Source organism: Jaculus jaculus, chromosome 2 (assembly GCF_020740685.1).
Source record: "Jaculus jaculus isolate mJacJac1 chromosome 2, mJacJac1.mat.Y.cur, whole genome shotgun sequence".
NCBI lineage: Eukaryota > Metazoa > Chordata > Mammalia > Rodentia > Dipodidae > Jaculus > Jaculus jaculus.
In genome coordinates this window covers 194,476,538-194,497,016 of record NC_059103.1, presented here as the reverse complement: position 1 = coordinate 194,497,016, position 20,479 = coordinate 194,476,538, and the positions used below count along the sequence as shown (strand labels likewise).

The following is a 20,479-nucleotide window of genomic DNA, read 5'->3' as shown; positions in this document are numbered from 1 at the left end:
ATAGCTATAGCTCATATATCTCACAATAAACCATAAAAGAAATCCCACTTGTAAATTGCCATAGACAAGTCAAACTGAATTTCCCCATAGCTCCCAATCACACAGAACATGTTAATTTTGATGAAGAAAACTTGGCAACATCTTGCCTCTGTGTGGAAATTTCAGCAGTGGGGTATTTTAGATTATTTATAGATGTTTCTTCCATGCCAGTTTCACAGGCGGAATAAATGAATGTGTCCTGTAAACTGTGAGGATTAAACTAGCAGATGGTACTTGGGGCATGTTAAATATCTAGCAATTTGCTGAATATTTTCGGTCTATTTGCAATGAAATTTGTATTGGCAATAAGCTAGTTCTAATAAAATTTTAGAGTGGGAGTTAAGGTTCTCTGAATGCAACCAGTTATCTGAAGAGAACAGTAACTGAGGTCAGTGTTGATTACCCTGGGGCGAGTGAGTCATTCCTTTGCGCTGCTCATGGATATACATTTGAAAGATGGTGGAAGGTGCTGGAACAGGGAGGGAATATCAAGGTCTCATCTCCTAGGAAAAGGGATGATCTGTCTGGAGCACTTCAGTGTGTCCCCTTAGCATTCAGCATAGTGCTTCCCGCAGCACTGGGTCTTACAAGGTCACAGGGGAGAAGATTGGTGGCAAGGGGATGAGTGGGTCCCCCACTGTCCCTAAGAGCCCACGACAATCCTTCGGCTGATGGCTCCCGGCAGGGTGTAGATAAAGAGGACCAGGAAGATGATGAGGATGATGAGGATGAAGGCGATGATGATGTACTTCTTGTATTTCCTCCAGATGAGGTGGTACAGGCACTTGAAGGGGCTCACAAACCACGAGAAGGAGGTGTCTGGGCGGCTAGGGAGGAAGCGAGAGGAAATCAGGAAAGGGCGGCTTGTCAACACGCAGTGTCTCAAGCCCCTGGGAATTGCTTCTGAGTCCTCTGAGACCCACAAGGGGAGGCCTGAGAATGGGGAAGGAAGACTAGGTTGCCTGAAGCAATAGAACAGGTTGCCATGTGGGCCACAGTGATTTCTACTGATGTGGAGCAGAGCCAGGGTCTCCTCAGAACCTAGCCAGAGACCACACCCTCTCCATCCTCATATCTGTTCCTCCATGACTAATTCAAGCCCCACCCTTTGCCTGAAGCCTGCTCTGATCACCTCAGTCCATCACGGATCACCTTGTTCTAAATCCCCGGATGACCTTGACTCGCTCTCCTTTTGAGCCCAACACACTTGTGTCCATGCTCTCGTAACTATATTAGGAATCTCTGTGTTGCTCCTCCCTAAGCAAATGGAAAGCTCATAGAAGACATAGGCTGTGCCTTATAGTTCCCCAGTGGCCTTTAAATGGGTGCATGACAAATAGTACTAATGAATACCTAAGCATTTATTATGTTTCTAATAATATAAGAGTGAAATGTAGCTGCAGACTCTATACTGCTTATGCGGCTTATCTTGACATACTTCAGCTTCGGGGAAAGACAAATATAATTCCAAAAAGCATTCTATAGACATATTTCAAAAATATTCCATTCATATTTGATATGTGACGAAGAATCAAATTGAATAAAGTAACACTTTTTTCCCCTAGTAATTTTACTTCTAGGGATTTCTTCTAAAATAGTGATATGTATATGTGAGTGTGTGCATGTTTGAGATAGGGTCTCATGTAACCCAGACTGGCCTTGAACTCCGTATGTAGCCAAAGGTGATCTTGAACCCCTGATCCTCCTGTCTCGACATCTAAAATGCTGGGACTACAAGCAGGTTCTACCACACCTGACCAGTGGTGATGAAAGGGTTTATTAATAGAGAAATAGAGAAAGTTAGAAGTGATGGTCAAGTCAGTGGTGAGCTCTAAGTTCATGGACTATTTCACAGCCATTAACAATCCTAAATAGGACCACTATGGCAAAAAAATAAATAAATAACCCACAAGATTTAAAAGTAAGGGGTAAAAATCAATCATTAGGCTGGGGAGATGGCTCAGCAGTTAAAGGCACTTGCTTGCAAAGCCTGACTGCCTGGGTTCGGTTTCCCAGATGCACAAAGTAGGACATGCCTCTGAAGTTCATTTGCAGTAGCAAGAAGCCTTGGTGCCCATTCTCTCTCTCCTTGCAAATGGACAAATAAAAATATTTTTAAAAATCATTAGGACAATCATATATGTATGATTAGAAAATTCTTATGCTATTCATAGTCAAATAAAAACCAGAGAAACATACAAAATGGTTCTAAGTAATACTTATGTGGCATGTTATAAGCAAGCTCCTCTCTATTTGTCAAACATTCTGCCATGTGTAGGATATTTTTCTTTTCTTTTTAAAAGAAATTTTGTTTATTTGTATTTATTTATTTGAGAGTGACAGACACAGAGAGAGAAAGAGGCAGAGAGAGAGAGAGAGAGAGAGAGAGAGAGAGAGAGAGAGAGAATGGGCGCGCTATGGCCGCCAGCCACTGCAAACAGACTCCATATGCGTGCACCCCCTTGTGCATCTGGCTAACGTGGGTCCTGGGGAATCGAGCCTCGAACCATGGTCCTTAGGCTTCACAGGCAAATGCTTAACCACTAAGCCATCTCTCCAGCCCTGTGGGATATTTTTCAATTGTAGAAATGAAATTCTACTCAGGTTGAACAGAACCAGTTGTCTGGTCCTAGGCTTCAGGGTTCTCTGTGAGGGAAGCTCTGGGAATGACTGAGCAGCAGCAGCTGCAAACTGCCTCCCACACCCAAGCCCCCACCCGCAGCCCCACTCACTTGGGCTTGGCCAAGGGCTCAGGCTCCTTTCGGGCTTTCCCCACAGGGTTTTTCTCAGCTTCTTCTGCTGTAACCAGGTGAAACTCAGCTTCAACCTTGCCCTGCACAAAGACAGACGCTGCAGTTTCTAATCACGCAGAAACCCTTGGGGCAAAGCCAGTTTTCTAGAAGTGTGTCATGTGAAGGAGTGTCAGGAAGGGGCTTAAAGAGATGCCTCCGTGGTGAAAAATGCTTGCTTGCAAAGCCTGAGGGCCCAGGTTCAATTTCCCACTACCCATGTCAAGCCAGATACACAAAATGGTGGCACATATGTCTGGATTTTGTAGCGGCAAGAAGTCTTGAAACACCAATCCTCTCTCTCTCTCTCTTTTCTTTCAAATACATAAAATAAAAAAAATTAAAAAGCATTCCAGGAAGTCCTTTGACTATTCTGCCATTTTATCTAGAGCTATCTCCTTCTTCTTGGCACCTCCATAACAAACAACCCCCCTAACTTGAAAATTATGAGTCGGGCTCTTCTTTCAAGCACTATGCCAAAGTGGTTAGTAGTGACATAAATGGAACACTCCACAGTTTTCTTGGCTAGGTGGGCAGACGGAGTAAAGGCCCTTGGTAGGTGGCTATGTTCTAACTATATTTGAACCCAAAATGGTGGAGAGCGTGACTCCACTTCCTCCTTCCTCTTCCTGGCCTGAGGGAATCCCCTTCCCTCCTCCGTGGGCTGGTTTGGGGGCTTTCTGGGATCTCAGCAGTAATAAATACATCATGGACCAGGCAGGCTGCATTCAAGCTGACCAGTCATGGGCTCTGGGTGGGCATGTTTCCCCCATTCAGTACAAGCTCAGGTCCCATCGAGGCTATGGATCTTTCCAGCTCTGGAAATCCTCCTCCCAAAGGAGCCTGCTCTTTCTGCTTTCTTTCCCTCTTACTCCAAAACACTCTTAAATAAACTGTATTCTTTTAAACACTTTCCTGCCTTTGATTCTTAAATTGGCAGAGAAAATGAAACCATCACCCCCTTGATGGTAAAAAAAAAGTAAAGCCTTTCTTTTATTTATTTTTATTCTCTCCCTCTCCCTCCCTCCCTCTCTCTCTCTATCTCTCTCGTTGTTGTTTTTTGAGGTAGGGTTTCACTGCAGCTCAGGCTGACCTGGAATTCACTATGTAGTCTCAGGGTGGCCTAGAGTTCACGGCCATCTTCTTACCTCTGCCTCCCAAGTGCTGGGATTAAAGGCGTGCGCCACCATGCCTGGCTTCTCTTCTCTCTTAAAATTTTTTTTTTTAAAAATTTGTTTGCAAGCAGAGAGAGAATGAAAGAGACAGGGAGGATGGGCACACCAGGGTCTCTTGCCATTGCAAACGAACTCCGATTCATGAGCTACTTTGTGCAACTGCCTCTGCATGAGCACTGGGAAGTTGAGTCCAGGTTGCCAGGCTTTGCAAGCAAGTGCCTTTAACCAGTGACCATCTCTTCAGCCCCTCTTTTTTTCTTGCTATGTACATGCCTGCATGTATGTACAGGGGGCACACACACATGTGCATGTGCATATGGAGGGTGGAGGTTAACATCACTTTCTCTCTCTGTATCACAGGTGGATTAGAGATTATGTGACTATTTGGTTGATTTTTTTATTTTATCCCTATAAATCATGTCCCTTGATTCAGAAATGTCCCTTTAATATACATGCATAAATGCAATTTCTCATTCATATTGAGAGAGCATAATCCCATAGCTTGTGTAAGAACTCAGAAAGTATTTTTAAAAATTATGGGGGGAAAGGAATATCTATATCTATATTTAATTGTAATCATTTCTCTACACAACATATCAACATAGAGTAACAATATTATAGCTTTGCGCAGTGGCAGTATTGTAGCCAATGAGGTTTATCCGAGGCGCGATTATTGCTAATTGAAAACAATATTATAACTCACATTGTAGCTGGAATTCTCTATTGATTGGTTGCTTCATCCTAGATTCCTTTGTTCTATCATCTCTCTGTTTACTTCAGCAACAAGCAAGGTAGATTTCCATTTTATAGATGGAGAAATGAAAGCACAGTGCAAAGGCCAAATGGTGTTTTCAAGGTCATATACACAATAAACCAACCAATTGGAACCTGAGTCCCTGTCGATGATAGAAAAGCTGTTGTTATTTCTACAGTAGCAGAGTGCCTGACAACTCATTCTTCCATTTGTCAGATAAGTGGATTCGAAGCTTTCCAAGGCTCTTCTCAGCTCTGATATGAGGGGACTCTGTGAATGTCTTCACCATCCCCATCCAAAGGCATTTGCCTGCTTAGGTCGGAGTTTTTCATCTGTCAGATGGCCGGACGTTCTCTTGCATGACCAGCCTCTAACTTCTCGGCTTTGTGAAAGGCGGAGTAAAGCTCCAGGGAGCTCTTACAAGATGGGGTGGCTGGAAGAAATCTGGGAAAACAGCCCCAAACTCAAGGCAGAGGGTCTCCGTGGGTGCATAGGATCACTTCCAGAGGCCTTTCGCCTGGCCTCTGCTGGGCAGGGCTTTGGGTGGCGGGAGCTCCTTCCAGTTGCTCTGGCTTGATGGAGAGTCAGTTTATGAGGCACTCGCCAGTTCCAAGGCTCGTTCTTGGAAGAGGAAGTCAACAGAGATCACACGCGGGTGGGAGTAAAAGGTTCACAGCAGCCCCGTTCTTCTCCACTGGGTAATAGCAATGAGAGCTTGCATGGTGTTTCACACATCGTATTCCACTTAGAACAGTCACTCATTTAAATGGCATGGAGACAGCAATGCTATTTACATGTTGCAGCCAAGGAAACCCAGGCTTGGTGATGCTCGCTCCTCTGTGTTGCAGGGTCAGGGTTTGTATCTGGGTCCTTGTTGTAGTTCCCTTCTTGTTGCTGGGACGAAACACCTGGACCCAAAGCAGCTGATGTGAGGAAAGGACTTATTTTGGCTTATAGTCTTGAGGGGGACCTTCATGATGGCGGGGGGCACACATGGCATGAGCAGAGGGCTGGCACCACCTCCTGGCCAGTATCAGGTGGAAACAATAGTGGGAGGGTAAGCTGAGCTCTGGCAAGGGGGACTGGCTATAACACCCCAAAGCTAGGCCCCAATAACACACCTCCTCTAGCAAGGCCCCGCCTCCCATATTAGCACTAACTGGGAACCAAGCATTAAAACATATGAGTCTACAGGGACAAAGCATTCAAACCACCACATCCTCTAATATAGAATCTCGACCCTCTGTTACTTGAGATGTACAAGTGACTCTTCCAGAAGGTAAGAAGTGGGTTAAGCGTGCCCTGATTGAAAAGTTCAGGAGGAATCCCATAATCTTTACCATCACACTGACATTAGTATATGCATTTGACCTCAATCTCTGGACTGACCATGAATATCTTTTTTTTTTTTTTTTTTTTTATGAAAGAGAGAGAGAGAGAGCACCAGGATCTCCAGCCACTGCAGTGGAACTCCAGATTTGTGTGCCCCTTGTGCACATGTGCAACCTTGCACACTTGGGTCACTTTGTGCATCTGGCTTACATGGGATGTGGAGAGTCGAACATGGGTCGTTCAGCTTCACAGGCAAGTGCCTTAACTGCTAGACCATCTTTCTAGCCCTCTTTTTGTGATTTTTTTTTTATAAGAGAGAGAGAGAAAGGGAATCTTTTAAGGATAACATGCATTGCTCAGCGCAGCCAGCAGCAGAACGAGGAGGCTTTAGTGCAGACTGACCTGCACTGAGGCCAGGCTCTGCCAGCTGTATGAGCCTCAGTGAGTTCCCTGCCTTCTCTATGATTCAATCTCCTTGGCATGTTCATAGCATGTGTCTCCCAGCATAAGGTTGCTTTGAACCATACATAGGAAATCCTACAGGTCCAGAGTCTTACAGAGGCAGAGGGAGAGGAGGAAAAAAAAAAAAAAAAAGGAAGGAAAGGAAAGCTGAGCATATTAAATATCTTCTTCCCCAGGCATAGGAGTCATCTATTATCAGCATGAAGACACTTGTTCCTGACTCACCGCCCTGCCTGAGTGGCCACAGAGATTTTCTGAGCATCAGGGAGGCAGTGGGCGAAGGTGTGACTAATGCATTCTGATCTCTGCCACTCCTCTCTTAGCTGCCTCTCTCTCTCCACATAAAGGGTTTCATGACCTAGTACATCACCCATGTTCAGCCTTGCACATGCAGAGGTCTTAAGCTAATCATATCCTGCAGATGTAATTTTAAATCGGGGCTATAAAAAATAACAGACAGTTTGAGAGCCTATCCATTAATCTAATGGCATCCGTGGATAGGAGAAAATGTTAATGAAGGTCTCTAAGAAGATTGTGGCTGTGTTGTCCTGCCTTTGTTATTGATGACCTGCAAATGTCACCACTCCAGGAGTGGTTAGGTTGAGAGATCACAGTTGAGAACTAATCACAGATCACACTCAGAATGGACATGCCTTCATCAATAATCAGCATGCTCATGCAATTGCAGCCCTCACTGGTCTTCCACAAGGAATTTGCCAACATCAGTGATGAAATGTGGATTGATAAGATCCTTTAAGAAAAGAAATATGGGCTGGAGAGATGGCTTAGCGGTTAAGCGCTTGCCCGTGAAGCGAACGACCCCAGTTCAAGGCTCGATTCCCCAGGACCCACGTTAGCCAGATGCTCAAGGGGGCGCACACGTCTGGAGTTCGTTTGCAGCGGCTGGAGGCCCTGGCGCGCTCTTTCTCTCTATCTGCCTCTTTCTCTGTCGCACTCAAATAAATAAAAATGAACAAAAATTACAAAAAAAGAAAAAAAATATACCACATACATACATACATACCTGTGCAGGCATACACTGAGGTTTGAATCTGAAATGTCCCCCATGCGCTTGTGATTTGAAGGCTTGTCCCCGAATCAGTTGGTGCTATTTTGGGAATTCAGGTGTAGATAGCCAAAGCAGGTGGTGAGGGGCAGGAAGTTGAAGGTTGTACCCAGTGTACCTCTACCACAGGGGTGTGTCACATCTGCCAAGCTAGCCAAGTGACCACTCAGAATCACATCCAACGGGGCCATCAGACAGCCCATGCTGCCTCATACTATGATGTAAACAACATCACATCTTGACTATGGTGGCCGCAAATGTCTATTCAGAACATGCTAAAGCCTCCCGCTCACAGCAGCTACATGGGATAGGGAATCAGATCAGAGGCATCAGGAAACACCACATCAGGCCTGATCTCATCTTGTCAAGGAGTCAGTGCCACAAGCAGCAAAGGCAGAGATCTGGTTTACAATTCCACAAAAAGCAGCAACCTGTGACCGGGTATTGGATTCGGTGTGGAAGAAGACGCTTTGGGAGAAAGTGGGGAATATTTTTTATAGGTAGACAGATGACGATGGTATGGGTATCTGATCACATGAGGCCATCAGTCCTGGGCACATGACTGTTTGGGGGTGCTGGGGATCAAATCCAGAGTCTTGTGTATGTTAGGCAAATACTCTATCACTGTACTACGCCTCCAAGCCTGAGTCAATCCTTGTTAACTCTCTTCTAAGTGGTGGTGACATTGCAGGAGTGTGTCCCCAGGTGGTGCATGTTGAAGTATTTGGGGGAAAGTGTCAGTATGCCCACAATGTACTCTTGGATATACCAGTTAACAAAACACTATGTACACTTAGCACACACGCAAATATGTAGACGCAGTAAGGATCGGGATATGTCAATATTAAATTTGGCAGCGGATTTATGGCCAATCATTGTCCGCCATTCTGTATAAAATGCACCAAACATGGAACATGTTTCATAGATAAGCTCTTCCCTTCTCTCGAGGCCACCAACCCTGAGTGGCCCCTGTAGCTGACTCTTGCTGTCATGCAGGGCAGAGGCGTTCCAGACTCGGCTCCAATGTCCGGATCAGACTGGGTGAAGGCCTCAGATATGCAGCTTTAAAAATAAACATGGCAGGTGGCAGTGACTATAAACAAACCCTTCTCTCCTGTCGGCAGCCAGGGCACAACAACAACCACAACAAAACAGTGAATGTTCCAGGGCTGGAGACCTGGCTTAGCGGTTAAGTGCTTGCCTGTGAAGTCTAAGTATCCCGGTTCGAGGCTTGATTCCCCAGGACCCACGTTAGCCAGATGCACAAGGGGGCGCATGCATCTGGAGTTCATTTGCAATGGCTGGAGGCCCTGATATGCCCATTCTCTCTCTATCTGTTGCTCTCAAATAAATAAAAAAAAAATAAACAGTAAACATTCTGAACACTTTTTTCTCTTTTTCTTTTCTTTTTAAACTTGTATGTATTTGAGAGAGAGAGAGAGAGAGAAAGTATTGGCCCAGCAGGGCTTTCTACCCGTACAAATGAACTCCAGATACATATATCACTTTGGATATCTGGCTTTATGTGGGCCCTGGGGATTTGAACCTGGGTCATTAGGCTTTGCCTTTTACTGCTGCGCCATCTCTTGCCTTTCTTTCCTTCTTTTATTTTCTTCTTCAGTTTTTTTTTTTTCCTTTCTTCATCTCTTTTTTGACACAAGGTTTTACTCAATAGCCCCGGGTGGCCTCACACTCTGGCAATCCTCCTGCCTCAGCCTCTTAAGTGCTGGGACCACAGGCTTGAGCCACCATGCCCAGCTCTCTAAATACTTTCACATTACGAGAGAAGGGTCAGGCGGTACTGTAATGGGAGAATGTACTGCAAACATGCTTTGGAGACATAGTCCTGCTGTTCACCGTAGAGACCTGGAGTTTGGAACTGGGAGACAGAAGTGACCAAAGTGACAGAGGCTTTCATTTACCTTGTTGGCTCTGTGACCAACCAGCTTCCTGTCACATTCGGAGAAAGTGGCTGGTGGCTGGGCTTCCTCAAGGCGTGCACTGGGTTGCAGGGGGAAGATGACAAGAAGCTGGGTCACCCCACTTCCGCAGGCCACAGCAGGGCTCTCAGCAGCTGGCTTTGTGCTGGGCTCAGCAAAACCTCTGATAATGGACTCTGCTCATTTCAAGCACTTTCTCATCTCTTTGAAAAGTACCATGCTTTTGAAGGTGAAATAAGCTTTTTTTCCTTTAAAACACCCAGGCAGGTCCTTATCAAGGACTTAAGAACCATCTCTTTGAAATGCAAAGGATCATTCATTTCATTAGAGAGCCACACCCCAGCTCCTGGGGGTACATGCCTATGATCCCAGAGACTGGGAAGGGGGGAAGTCCTGGGGAGCCTGACAATTTAGTGAACCTCTAATGTAAAGATGAGCACATAAACAAACAAATGAAAAGGGGGGAGGGCGGGAGAGAAAGAGAGAGAAAGAGAGAGAGAGAGAGAATTTCTCTCTCCCTTTCCAGGGGAGGCTAGGAGCCTATGTATTGTTATAAAGATGTGCAAGGTTGACTCCTCCTTCCCCTTAAATCCCATCAGCTGACTCAGCTGGTCACTCCAATCAGGAATTGGATCTAGACGAACTAAGTCTGACACTCAACTTGAGGATCAGTTATCATACCTGGCAAATAGGTATGGAATAGGTTAGAACTGTTTGTCTCCATAATAGCAGGGATACTGTCCTCCTCTGACTGACAAGCTGTGTTACAGGAGCCAAGTTAGTGACCTCTCTGTGCCTCGTCTCCCTCACCTATCAGAGACTGAAAATGTGCACCTCCTATGAGGTTTTAAGATAAATGAGTTAGATATTTAGACAAGTCACAAAGCTCACGCAAGTGAAAAGAAACAGACTATTTATTCAGAGCCTGCTGAAGTCAGCATTGGGGCCCATCGCTTGTGTCTGACAGACTCAAACACAGGCAAGGAGGGGGGAGAACTGGCGTGGCTTGCCAGAAGTAGAGGGTCCTTGTGATTGAAGGGTGCTGACCAGGGGGAAAGCAGAAGCAAGCTGACTACCCATTAATGCCCTTGACCAAACCTTACCACTTGAGGCCCATCTCTGTGGAGACTGTGGTTTGGCTTTTTAAAAAGAATATTTACTTATTTATTTGAAAGAGAGAGAGGAAAAAGAAGGGAGAGAAAGAATAGGTATGCCAGGGCCTCTGGCAACTGCAAACAAATTCCAGACACATGTGCCACCTTGTGCATCTGGCTTTATGTGGGTAGTGGGGAATTGAACTTGGGTCCTTAGGCTTTGCAGGCAAGCACCTTAACTGCTGAAATATCTCTTCAACCCTGGTTTGGCAATATACATACATACATACATACATACATACATACATACATACATACATACATATATATATATATATGAGCAAGAGAGAGCTAGTGAGGGAAAGAGAGTATGAGAGAGAATTGGTGTGCCAAGGCTTCCAGCCACTGCAATCAAACTCCAGACATGTGTGCCACCTGTGCACCCATGAGACTTGGCGTGCTTGCGTCACCTTGTGTGTCTGGCTTATGTGGGATCAGGAGAGTTAAATATGAGGCCTTAGGCTTCACAGACAAGCGCCTTAACTGCTAAGCCACCTCTCCATCCCTGGTTTGGCCTTTCTGAGAGGGGTACTGCCGAGGTCAGGGATCGAGGCTTGGGATTCAGAGTTCCGCAGTCACTTTGGTTTGACCGTTGTCAGTTTGCATTTTCAAGCCCTTCAGAACCACGTTTGATAGAGTTAGCTCATATGAGCTACACTTGTCACTGTTGTGGTCACAGGGTCTCCACTCTACAAGCTGGTGGTTGCTGGGTGCTTCGAGGGACTATCTTTCCCAGAGATGGTAAGCTCCTTGTGGGCAGGGCCAATATTCTATACTTAGCTCCTTACAAAGCCTGCTCTCTGCATCTATGCTCAGAAGAGGAAACCTTACATTGAGCATAAATGAAGCATCCTTAACTCACAGCCCCTAACCTTAATAAAGAGTCTTTATAACAGATGGCTGAAGTCCACTAGCTTGGTCAGTTGGTCAGGGGGATTGTTTGAAACATGAGGTTGAGATGTTCTGTTTTCCCCTTCTCTTTTCTTAACCCATTCGGCTCAGATGTTATCTATGGGCTAAGATATTTAACTCTTTTAGGTTTGATGTATTTTCCTTGTCCAGGGCAGCAGCAAGAGGTAGGAGCCAGACAGTGAACATCTACTGCTAAGCAATGTCATATTCTCACTCCTGACATTCATTGAAAAGTTAGCATGTTTCAGGAATACAGGTTCTGTGTCATTTCAGTGTCGTGACAGTTGCATGAGGTGCACACCTTTGTTTTCTCTGCTTAAAAAAAAAATTAGAGAGAGAGAGAGAATTGGCAAGCCAGGGCCTCAGCCACTGCAATCGAACAACAGATGCCTGCACCACCTAGTGGGCATTGCGACCTTGTGCTTGCCTCATCTTTGTGCATCTGGCTTACGTGGGATCTGGAGAATCAAGCATGGGTCCTTAGGATTTGCAGGTAAGCTCCCTAAGTACTAAGCCGTCCTTCCAATCTCATTTTCTCTACTTTTGCAGGTAGGGAAGCTGAGGCTGGGAGATGAGGCTGCCCGAGCTCACATGGCCAGTGAATCCAGGCTCTGCACCCAAGCTGGCCTTGAACCCACTGCTGGTATCACCCTAGGGTCAATTAGCAGTCACTCCCCTTCCCCTTCCTCCAAGCTATATCAGCTACTTTCTCCTTGCTGTGAACAAATATCTAACCAGAAGCAGCTTGCGGAAGGAAAAGGATTTAATTCAGTTTATGGTCCCAGAGGGTAGACTTCACAGAGGAGAAGTTATGACAGACCAGAGCAGGAAGCCTGTGTCATGTTTCTACACGGGGAAGCTGAATGAGGACAGGATGTTGAGCTAGCAGTGACACTCCAGGCCCGCCCCCAGTGGCACACCGCCTCCAGCAAGGCTCCGTTTCCTAAAGACTCACTAACCTTCCCAAGTAGCACCAGCGGCTGGGGACTAAGCATTCAAATGTATGAGCCTATGGGGACATTTTACGTTCAATGCACCATAGCAACCTCTGGCAGCCACCAATGTGTCGTCTGTGGAGTATCTGTTCTGAGCATCTCATAGAGATGGAGTCAGGTATCATGCACTTTTTTTTGTATCTGGCTTCTTTCTCTTGGCCTAATGTTTGTAAGATCCATCACACAGCAGGTGTTGGAACTTCATTTCTTTCCATGGATAAATAATTTCTGGTTATATATGCACATCATTATTTATTTATCCGTTCATCAGCTGATGGACTTTTGAGTGCTGAGACAGTTAAGGAGTAACAGGATCCCCCCACCCCCAAAAAAGTGGAAGTGAGAAATGCCTTTGAGTTGATAAGTGAGAATCTGAATCCTGATTTTTCTTCTTCTCACTTTTCCCTTCAAACCTCTCTGGAGGATATGACTAGGCACCTCTGGTCTTATCTTTCTTGCTGAGAACAGGGAAGGAATGACAAGGGCTTATTCTTTTACTGAAAACCTCGCAGCGCTTAGACACCTGGCATTGATGTTATACTAACTGTTCACCCATCCATCCAGTAAACTCCCAAAAAAGACCCCAACTTGGGTCTCTGAGATTGTGGGGGGGGGGCGGGCTTTTCCATTTCCAGGAACCCTGCTTCTGACCCCTCTGAGGAAGGAGCTCTGTATTTTTCCTTATTTTAAACTCTATAAGTTCTATTGCTACAAGCTCTATAATAAAATCTTTCTAAACTTTATCCTCTGGTCTGTGGTTTTCATTCATCAAAATGTATAAGACAGGAAGCAGGAGGTCACTGATTCAGTAGACAGTCTGTGTGTCTGTGAGTGTCCGGCACCCTAACTCATGAGTTATTGCCCATTGAAGAGCCGACAAAGGCTCTGTCACTCTCAAAGACACTTCAGACTTCTCATACCATTTCTACTTTCAGGCTATTATATGGAACACTGCCATGAATTTCCACAGCACTGTTTTGGCAAAGGTTACCAAGAAGCTCTATGCTGTTAAATTTGATGAATACGGGCTGGAGAGATGGCTTAGCAGTTAAGCGCTTGCCTGTGAAGCCTAAGGACCCCGGTTCGAGGCTCGGTTCCCCAGGACCCACGTTAGCCAGATGCACAAGGCGGCACACGCGTCTGGAGTTCATTTGCAGAGGCTGGAAGCCCTGGCGCGCCCAATCTCTCTCTCTCCCTCTATCTGTCTTTCTCTCTGTGTCTGTCGTTCTCAAATAAATAAACAAAAAAAAATTTTTAAAAAAATTTGATGAATACATCTAAATCTAAATAAGGAAGCATGTGTAAGGTTATGACTCAAGAACTTCTTGGTTTGAGATTCATAACGATTTTCTCTTGTGTGTGTGTGTGTGTGTGTGTGTGTGTGTGTGTGTGGTATGCAGTGGGTATGTGCATGTGCAGATGCATGTGCCCTGTGTTCATGTGTGGGGAGGCCAGAGGAGAATGTAGAGCATCTTCCTCTTTTCACTCATACCCCTGTTGCCTTGAGACAGAGTCTCCTAATCAACCCAGAGCCACTGTTTTTGCTGAGTTTTTTGGTTAGTGAGCCCAGCACTTCTTTGATCTGTGCCCGCCCCATAGGCTGGAGGTTATGGAAATGCACAGCCATACCCTGGGTGTTGAGGAGTTGAAGCCAGGTGATCTCAGGCCTTCATGCTTGTGCTGCAAGCATTCTTAATCACTGAGCCATCCCCTTAGCCCACAGTTTTCTTTCTGTAAGATGCTTCCAATGGTCCTTCTCAAAGAACTATGTCTTTGTTTCACTACTTTGTCAGCCATCTCGGACTTTTTTTTTTTTTTTTTTTTTTTTTTTGAGGTAAGGTCTCACTCTAACCCAGCCTATCCTGAAACTCAATCTGTAGTCCCAGGCTGGGCTCAAACTCACAGAGATTCTCCTACCTCTTCTGGGATTAAAGGTATGCATCACCATGTCCTGCCTTTCTCTGCCTCTTTATGTTTTTTTATTTGTTTTCCAGGCTATGTTCTTACTCTGGCCCAAGCTGACCTGGAATTTGCTATGTTGTCTCGGAGTGGCCTCAAACTCATGGCGATCCTCCTACCTCTGCTTCCCAAGTGCTGGGATTAAAGGCAGGCACCACAGGTCTGGTGTGTTTGCCTGGTTTTGATGTCACCCACCACGGTCTTCACTGGAGTGTTCCCTAGTGGGTCAGTCCCTCACTTCCCTGTTGGAGATGGTTCAGTGGCTCCCCATTGAAAAGGGAATGAATGCTTTTGGGAGACCTCGCCCCCCCCCCCCAACCAAGAGGACCCAGCAACCTCATCCACCAGGTCCACCACTGTGATCCGCTGGATCTTGGAAGAGCTGTTCATTTTTCATGCAGTTTTTCCAAAGCATCAGAGCCGTGACCTGTGGCACTTGCTTTGTGGGAGATGTTCTTCCTCATGGCTTTTCCTAATCCTCTCTAGTTCTTCTGCTTTAGGTCTCCACATAGTTTCACAGAAAAGCCTTTTAGGCCACCAGGCTGGGAGGAAATCTCTGTGTTGGATATGCTTTGATCAACATCACATCTTCTGTCCAGCCCGTGTTTTGAGTGTTTCCTCTCTTGGGTAGCACGTGTGCCTCTTTGACCTCACCACCAGAAGCTTCATGAGAGTGGAGGCCTTGTCTGCATTACTCAGTTTTATTCCCAGAGCCTATCATTGAATTGTCTTTCAGTAAATATTTGCTGGATAAAAGTTTTAAAAAATCAATGGCATAGACAAACAAAAAGTCAGCTAGAATCAAAATGAAGTAACAGGAGATGACTGTGTGTATTGGAGCTATAATAGATCACAACACTTTATCATCATGCACATGCTATTACTGATTTTGAATTTACAGAAACCACAGTTATGTCAAAGATAGGAGCCCAGGTTTCTGGACTTGGCAATTCCTGTTTTCAAACCTCATTGGACATTTGAGCATATCAGCCAGTGGGCGGTTGGCCTTCCTGGTGTGGGTCCATTGAGCCACCACTCCACTCATGGTTGTTGATGATGTATATATCAATGTCTTTCTCACATAGAACATACCTTGTCCTTGAACAAAGTCCTGCTTGCTCTACATGAGCCCTTGACTTCTGCAGAGAGAACCTGACTCCTCTTCTCTGTCCTTTCTCAAACTTTACACTTGGATCTTCTCATGGACAAATGAACTCTTGACACACTTGTCCCTTCCATGAATCTCAGAGCTATTTTGGTGGTAAAAGCTGTGACAATTCATTTCTAAATTCCTTCATTCATCTGAAATACATTGACTGAGCACCCATTATCTCCTAAGAGTCAAACCAGAGGCTGGAGCAGGGTAAACCTTAGTAAGCCCTTTAGGGACATGGAAGTTGGATCCTGACTGGAGCCTCATCTCCTCACCCATCATCCATCTCATCAACCACAGGAGGCTAAACTGAGAATATTGGGGAAATAAAGCACCTTCCAATACCAGGGGGTCAGACAAGCAGCTTCCATTGACACAATGAGGTACTGGGGTACCAGGGGAGTTCTCACACTTCCTGCATCTCTGGATTAAAAAGCTCATGTATCTGTTCACTTGCCTCAGTGCCTTTGCTCAACTTCCCTGATCACCAATGTCCACCCTCCTCCCCTACAGAGGAGCCATGAGGAGGTTGAAAGTGAACAAGAAAGATTCCTCTTAATATCTGTGAAAGGTCAGAAATCCTGGCAACGTGTGCCACCAACACGTAGCAGGCTGGCAATGCAGGGAAAAGCAGAAATGTCTTTTCCTGCTGTTACCTTCACGAGGGAGTTTTCAGAAGGTTGGGTCAATTTTTAAATTGAGTTTCATGGTTGAAGGTAGAGGATAAAGCAGTTAACGTTGAAATTGTACATTTGCCAGTTCGTCATGCATAATTTCAAAAAATGTTGAAAAAAATTAATGCCCGAGGCATGAGGCCAGGCCAAAATGATAGGAAATCACCCCAACAGATAGTTATTTAATCCAGGAAGCTGATAGATGGAAGGCTTATTAATGCATGTTAAAGCTTTGCGACCTCCCGCTTCCCTGCGGAACCTTCATGTCAAGAGCTCTACCTCGCCTCTAAGCGCTCAGCTTGAAGTTTGCAAAGTGACTCACTGCAGAGCACAGTGTCCCTAGATTGCCCCCTCCCCACCTCTCCCTCCTCCTCCGGCTGTCACTTACTGTGAGCTCTTTGCTCTTAGCGAAAGGCCACCAGCCACGCACGCGCTTTTGCTGGAAGATAGAGATCTTGTTCTCCTCACTTGCGTTTTCAAACTTGGAGAGATCGCAGGCTTTGGCCGACTTGGCTGCCCGAGGAAAGCTGTTGAGGTTCATTTCCAGGGAGCCTGCAAAGAGATGGAGGGCGTTCGGACCACCGGGAACTTACCCACTCACTCACACATCATGCCGTCAGTACTATTACATGGCACTGAGACGTGTGAGTATGTAAAGGTGTAAATGATACATAGATATATACACAGATATAAAGGGGTGTAGTGCCATCAAAGAACTAATGCCACAGTGGCAGGCACACAACTTTCAAGCACCGGGCTTGGGTGCCATTGCTCCTGAGAGCCCTCTGTGCTCCAAGGGCAGCTCCCCAGGTCTGGACGGCAGGACTCAGCTTATTCATGCTTCAGCCCTGATCTCCCCTACAAGAACTCTTCCCCACCCCTCTGCACCTTCCTTTTGGAATCAGCAAGCTCTTCCAGGTCAAAGGTCAACTAGAAGGACTTGGTCCTTCTGCCTTCCCGTCTGCTCTCTATGATGTCTCTTCAGAGTACAATATTGCCTGGCTGGAGTGATGGCTTAGCAGGTAAGCCTAAGGATGCATGTTTGATCTCTCTCCAGATCCCACATAAGCCAGATGCACAAATGTGAGGCAAGTGCTAAGTTGTACATGCGCACTTGGTGGCGCATGCATCTGGCATTCCACTGCAGTGGCTGAGGCCCTGGTGTGGCAATTCTCTCTCTCTTGATTAAAAATAAATAAATAAATAAATAAAAGATATTGTCATGAGGACTGGAGAGATGGCTTAGTCATTAAGGTGCTTGCCTGCAAAGCCTATGGACAGAGGTTCCGTTCCCCAGTACCCACATAAAACCAGATGCACAAGGTGGCGCTTCTGTCTGGAGTTCATTTGCAGTGGCTAGAGACCCTGGCATGCCCATTCTCTCTCTCTCTATCTGCCTCTTTATCACTCTCTCTCAAATAAATAAAATAAGTAAAAAATTTAAAAAGATACTACCATGAGTGAATTCTGTGTCTCACTCTAACAATGTTTCCCTATTATGAAGTGATATTTGTTAAGGGTGGAAACTTCGGGGCATGTTGGCAGAACGTAAGTACTTCCTCAGTCCAGTCCTCCCGCCATTGGCCACAACTCTAAGTAAGGATGCCTAGCACCGACTCTCTCCCTCTCCCTTCCTCTCTCCCTCCTTTTCTTTACCCTCCCTTTCTTGCACCACTAATATTTTTTAAATATTTATTTATTTGACAGAGAAAGAGGGAGAGAGAAAGGGAGAATGGGCGCACCAGAGCCTCCAGCCACCGCAAACAAACTCCAGACACGTGCGCCCCCTCGTGCATCTGGCTAACGTGGGTCCTGGGGAATTGAACCAGGGTCTTTTGGCTTTGCAGGCAAATGCCTTAACCACTAAACCATCCCTCTAGCCTCTCCCCTAACATTTTAAATAAATGAGCCCCCCCCCACATTTCTTTCACTTCTTTCACAGGCATCCTGTTTAACTTTCCAATCGAATATTCCAGTATTTTTAAATATTTTTACTTATTTAGTTGTGAGAGAGAAGAGAGAGAATGAGGCAGATAGAGTGAGAGAGAGGGGAAAAAAAAGAATGGGAACACCAGGGCCTTCAGCCACTGCAAACAAACTCCAGACACATGCACCACCATGAGCATTTGGATTATGTGGGTACTAGGGAATGGAACCTTGGTCCTTAGGCTTCACAGGCAAGTGCCTTAACCACTAGGCAATCTCCCTAGCCCTTTTCCAGTATTTTCATGGCTGCAGGGCCATCATGAGTAAGATTTGTTCTTAGTTGTATTTCCACAGTGGATCATCCATGAGCTCAAAACAGAACTGCTTGTTAGTGACAGGATACAGCAAAGATCAGCTTGTCTATTTGAATGTGTAGAGGCCCACCAGATAGAATACTTCAATTTATTTGGCCAATTTCTTTTCCTTTTTTTTCCTTTTTTCGAGGTAGGGTCTTACTCTAGCCCAGGCTGACCTGGAATTCACTATGGAGTCTCAGGGTCGCCTCGAACTCACAGTGATCCTCCTACCTCTGCCTCCTGCCTGAGTGCTGGGATTAAAGGTGTGCGCCACCATGCCCAGCAAGTCAATTTCTTAATAATGGTTGCTTGGAGTATTTCTGATTTTTCTCCAGTCATAAATAGTATTGAAATTATTATCCTCATGCTAAACAGACTCAGCCCTCCAAAAGCCAGGACAACATTCCCGATAGTAACATGTGCTTGAGGAAGCCACTGGCTTACCTAGGAAATCATCTGAGGACAGTCTTTCAAAATCCCAAACCTGGAGCACCAGCACTACTGGGGTCTTGCACTCCATCTTCTCGAGGGAGAAGATGTTTTCTCTCTTGGTGATGACCATCTGCTTCTCAGCAGGCAGATACTGGAACGGAAACAGGAAGCGCCAGTTGAAGTTCCCTTCTCCAGTCAGGGAGTTGTAATGCACGTCTGTCTCCTGTTTGTCATCTTCTAACCCCTTGATCCAACTGCGTAAGGATGAAGACAATTCAAACACACAGTCAGTTATTCAGGCATTGGTATCATCAAGGTGACCTAAGGAGCTTCAGGGAGCCTGATTCCGTTTCCATTTTAATTTGAGAGAGAGAAATAAGGCTGAAGGAGGCTGGAACAGAAAGCAGACAATTTCTAAGGCAGGTTGGGTAATGTTTTCACTCGTTTTGCTGGAGCTGAAGGTCCCATGGAATCAAGATAGAAATTGCAGGAAATAGGAAAGGGAAAGTGTCATTAGAACGCCTTTCACCCTGGGAGACCTTTCTCACACCCAGGTCTCCTCTGTTTGAACAAGATTATGTTGGTGCCTCTAAAATTGGGTGGTCATACCTGCTGCCAGGCTTGTATTATCTGCTTTTATTTGGGCTTTGGGGCTGTATTCTGTGGGGCTCCTTGTCTCTGGTTCTGGGTTGTGATGGTTCAGCAGGCCTGGGTCACATGGGAGGGGGGTGTGGTAGGTGGGCTGCTGCGGACAGACACTTGGTTCCAATCCTGGTTCTGTCACTTCCTCACTGAACAGTCCCAGGGCAGAGGAGGGGAAGACCCTTCTTTTCACAGAAGAATGGTATCACCTTGGGGTACAGACCCAATTATTTGGCTAAACAGACATGAAAAGTGGCAGAAGATGAAATGGTAAGAGGAGCCCGGGCCAATGCCACTGGCTATTTACTTGCTAGATGGGGGGACATGAGGTTCTGAATCCCTGAGAAGTGACCAGGAGAAAGGGAGGGCAGGTGTGTCTGAAAGGACTAAGAAGGAAATCAGAGAAAAACTAATTGGAAGAAGAAAACTCCAGTAGGATTGTCAGAATTAGCAATATGGAGCCTCACTGAGATCTGCCTTGGTACCGCGCTGGGAAGGAAGGCAGATGGGGTTGAATGAGGAAGAGAAGAAACAGAATGATATAACCATCTCTTCACACATCCTTTTTTTTTTTTTTTTTTTTTTTTCAAGGTATGCTCTCACTCTAGTCCAGGCTGACCTGGAATTCACTGTGTAGTCTCAGGGTGGCCTTGAACTCAAGGCGGTCTTCCTACCTCTGCCTTCCAAGTGCTGGGATTAAAGGTGTGCACCACCACGCC

At 45.7% G+C, this 20,479-nt stretch overlaps 1 protein-coding gene and 1 pseudogene across 1 annotated transcript in view; one reads left to right on the top strand and one right to left on the bottom strand.

Annotated features, from left to right (window-relative positions):
• Nucleotides 1–448: 448 nt before the first annotated feature.
• Nucleotides 449–20,479, bottom strand: part of Fer1l6 (fer-1 like family member 6) — a 145,513-nt gene continuing 125,482 nt past the window's right edge. Inside the window, exons 37-40 of the mRNA XM_004661353.2 lie at nt 19,131–19,372; nt 16,793–16,956; nt 2,772–2,872; nt 449–866 (exon numbers count right to left, since the gene is read on the bottom strand). Of these exons, the coding sequence (XP_004661410.2) occupies nt 683–866; nt 2,772–2,872; nt 16,793–16,956; nt 19,131–19,372 (691 nt within the window). The 3' untranslated portion in view covers nt 449–682. The remainder of the gene's footprint in view (nt 867–2,771; nt 2,873–16,792; nt 16,957–19,130; nt 19,373–20,479) is intronic.
• Nucleotides 4,623–4,734, top strand: LOC123458915 (annotated as a pseudogene).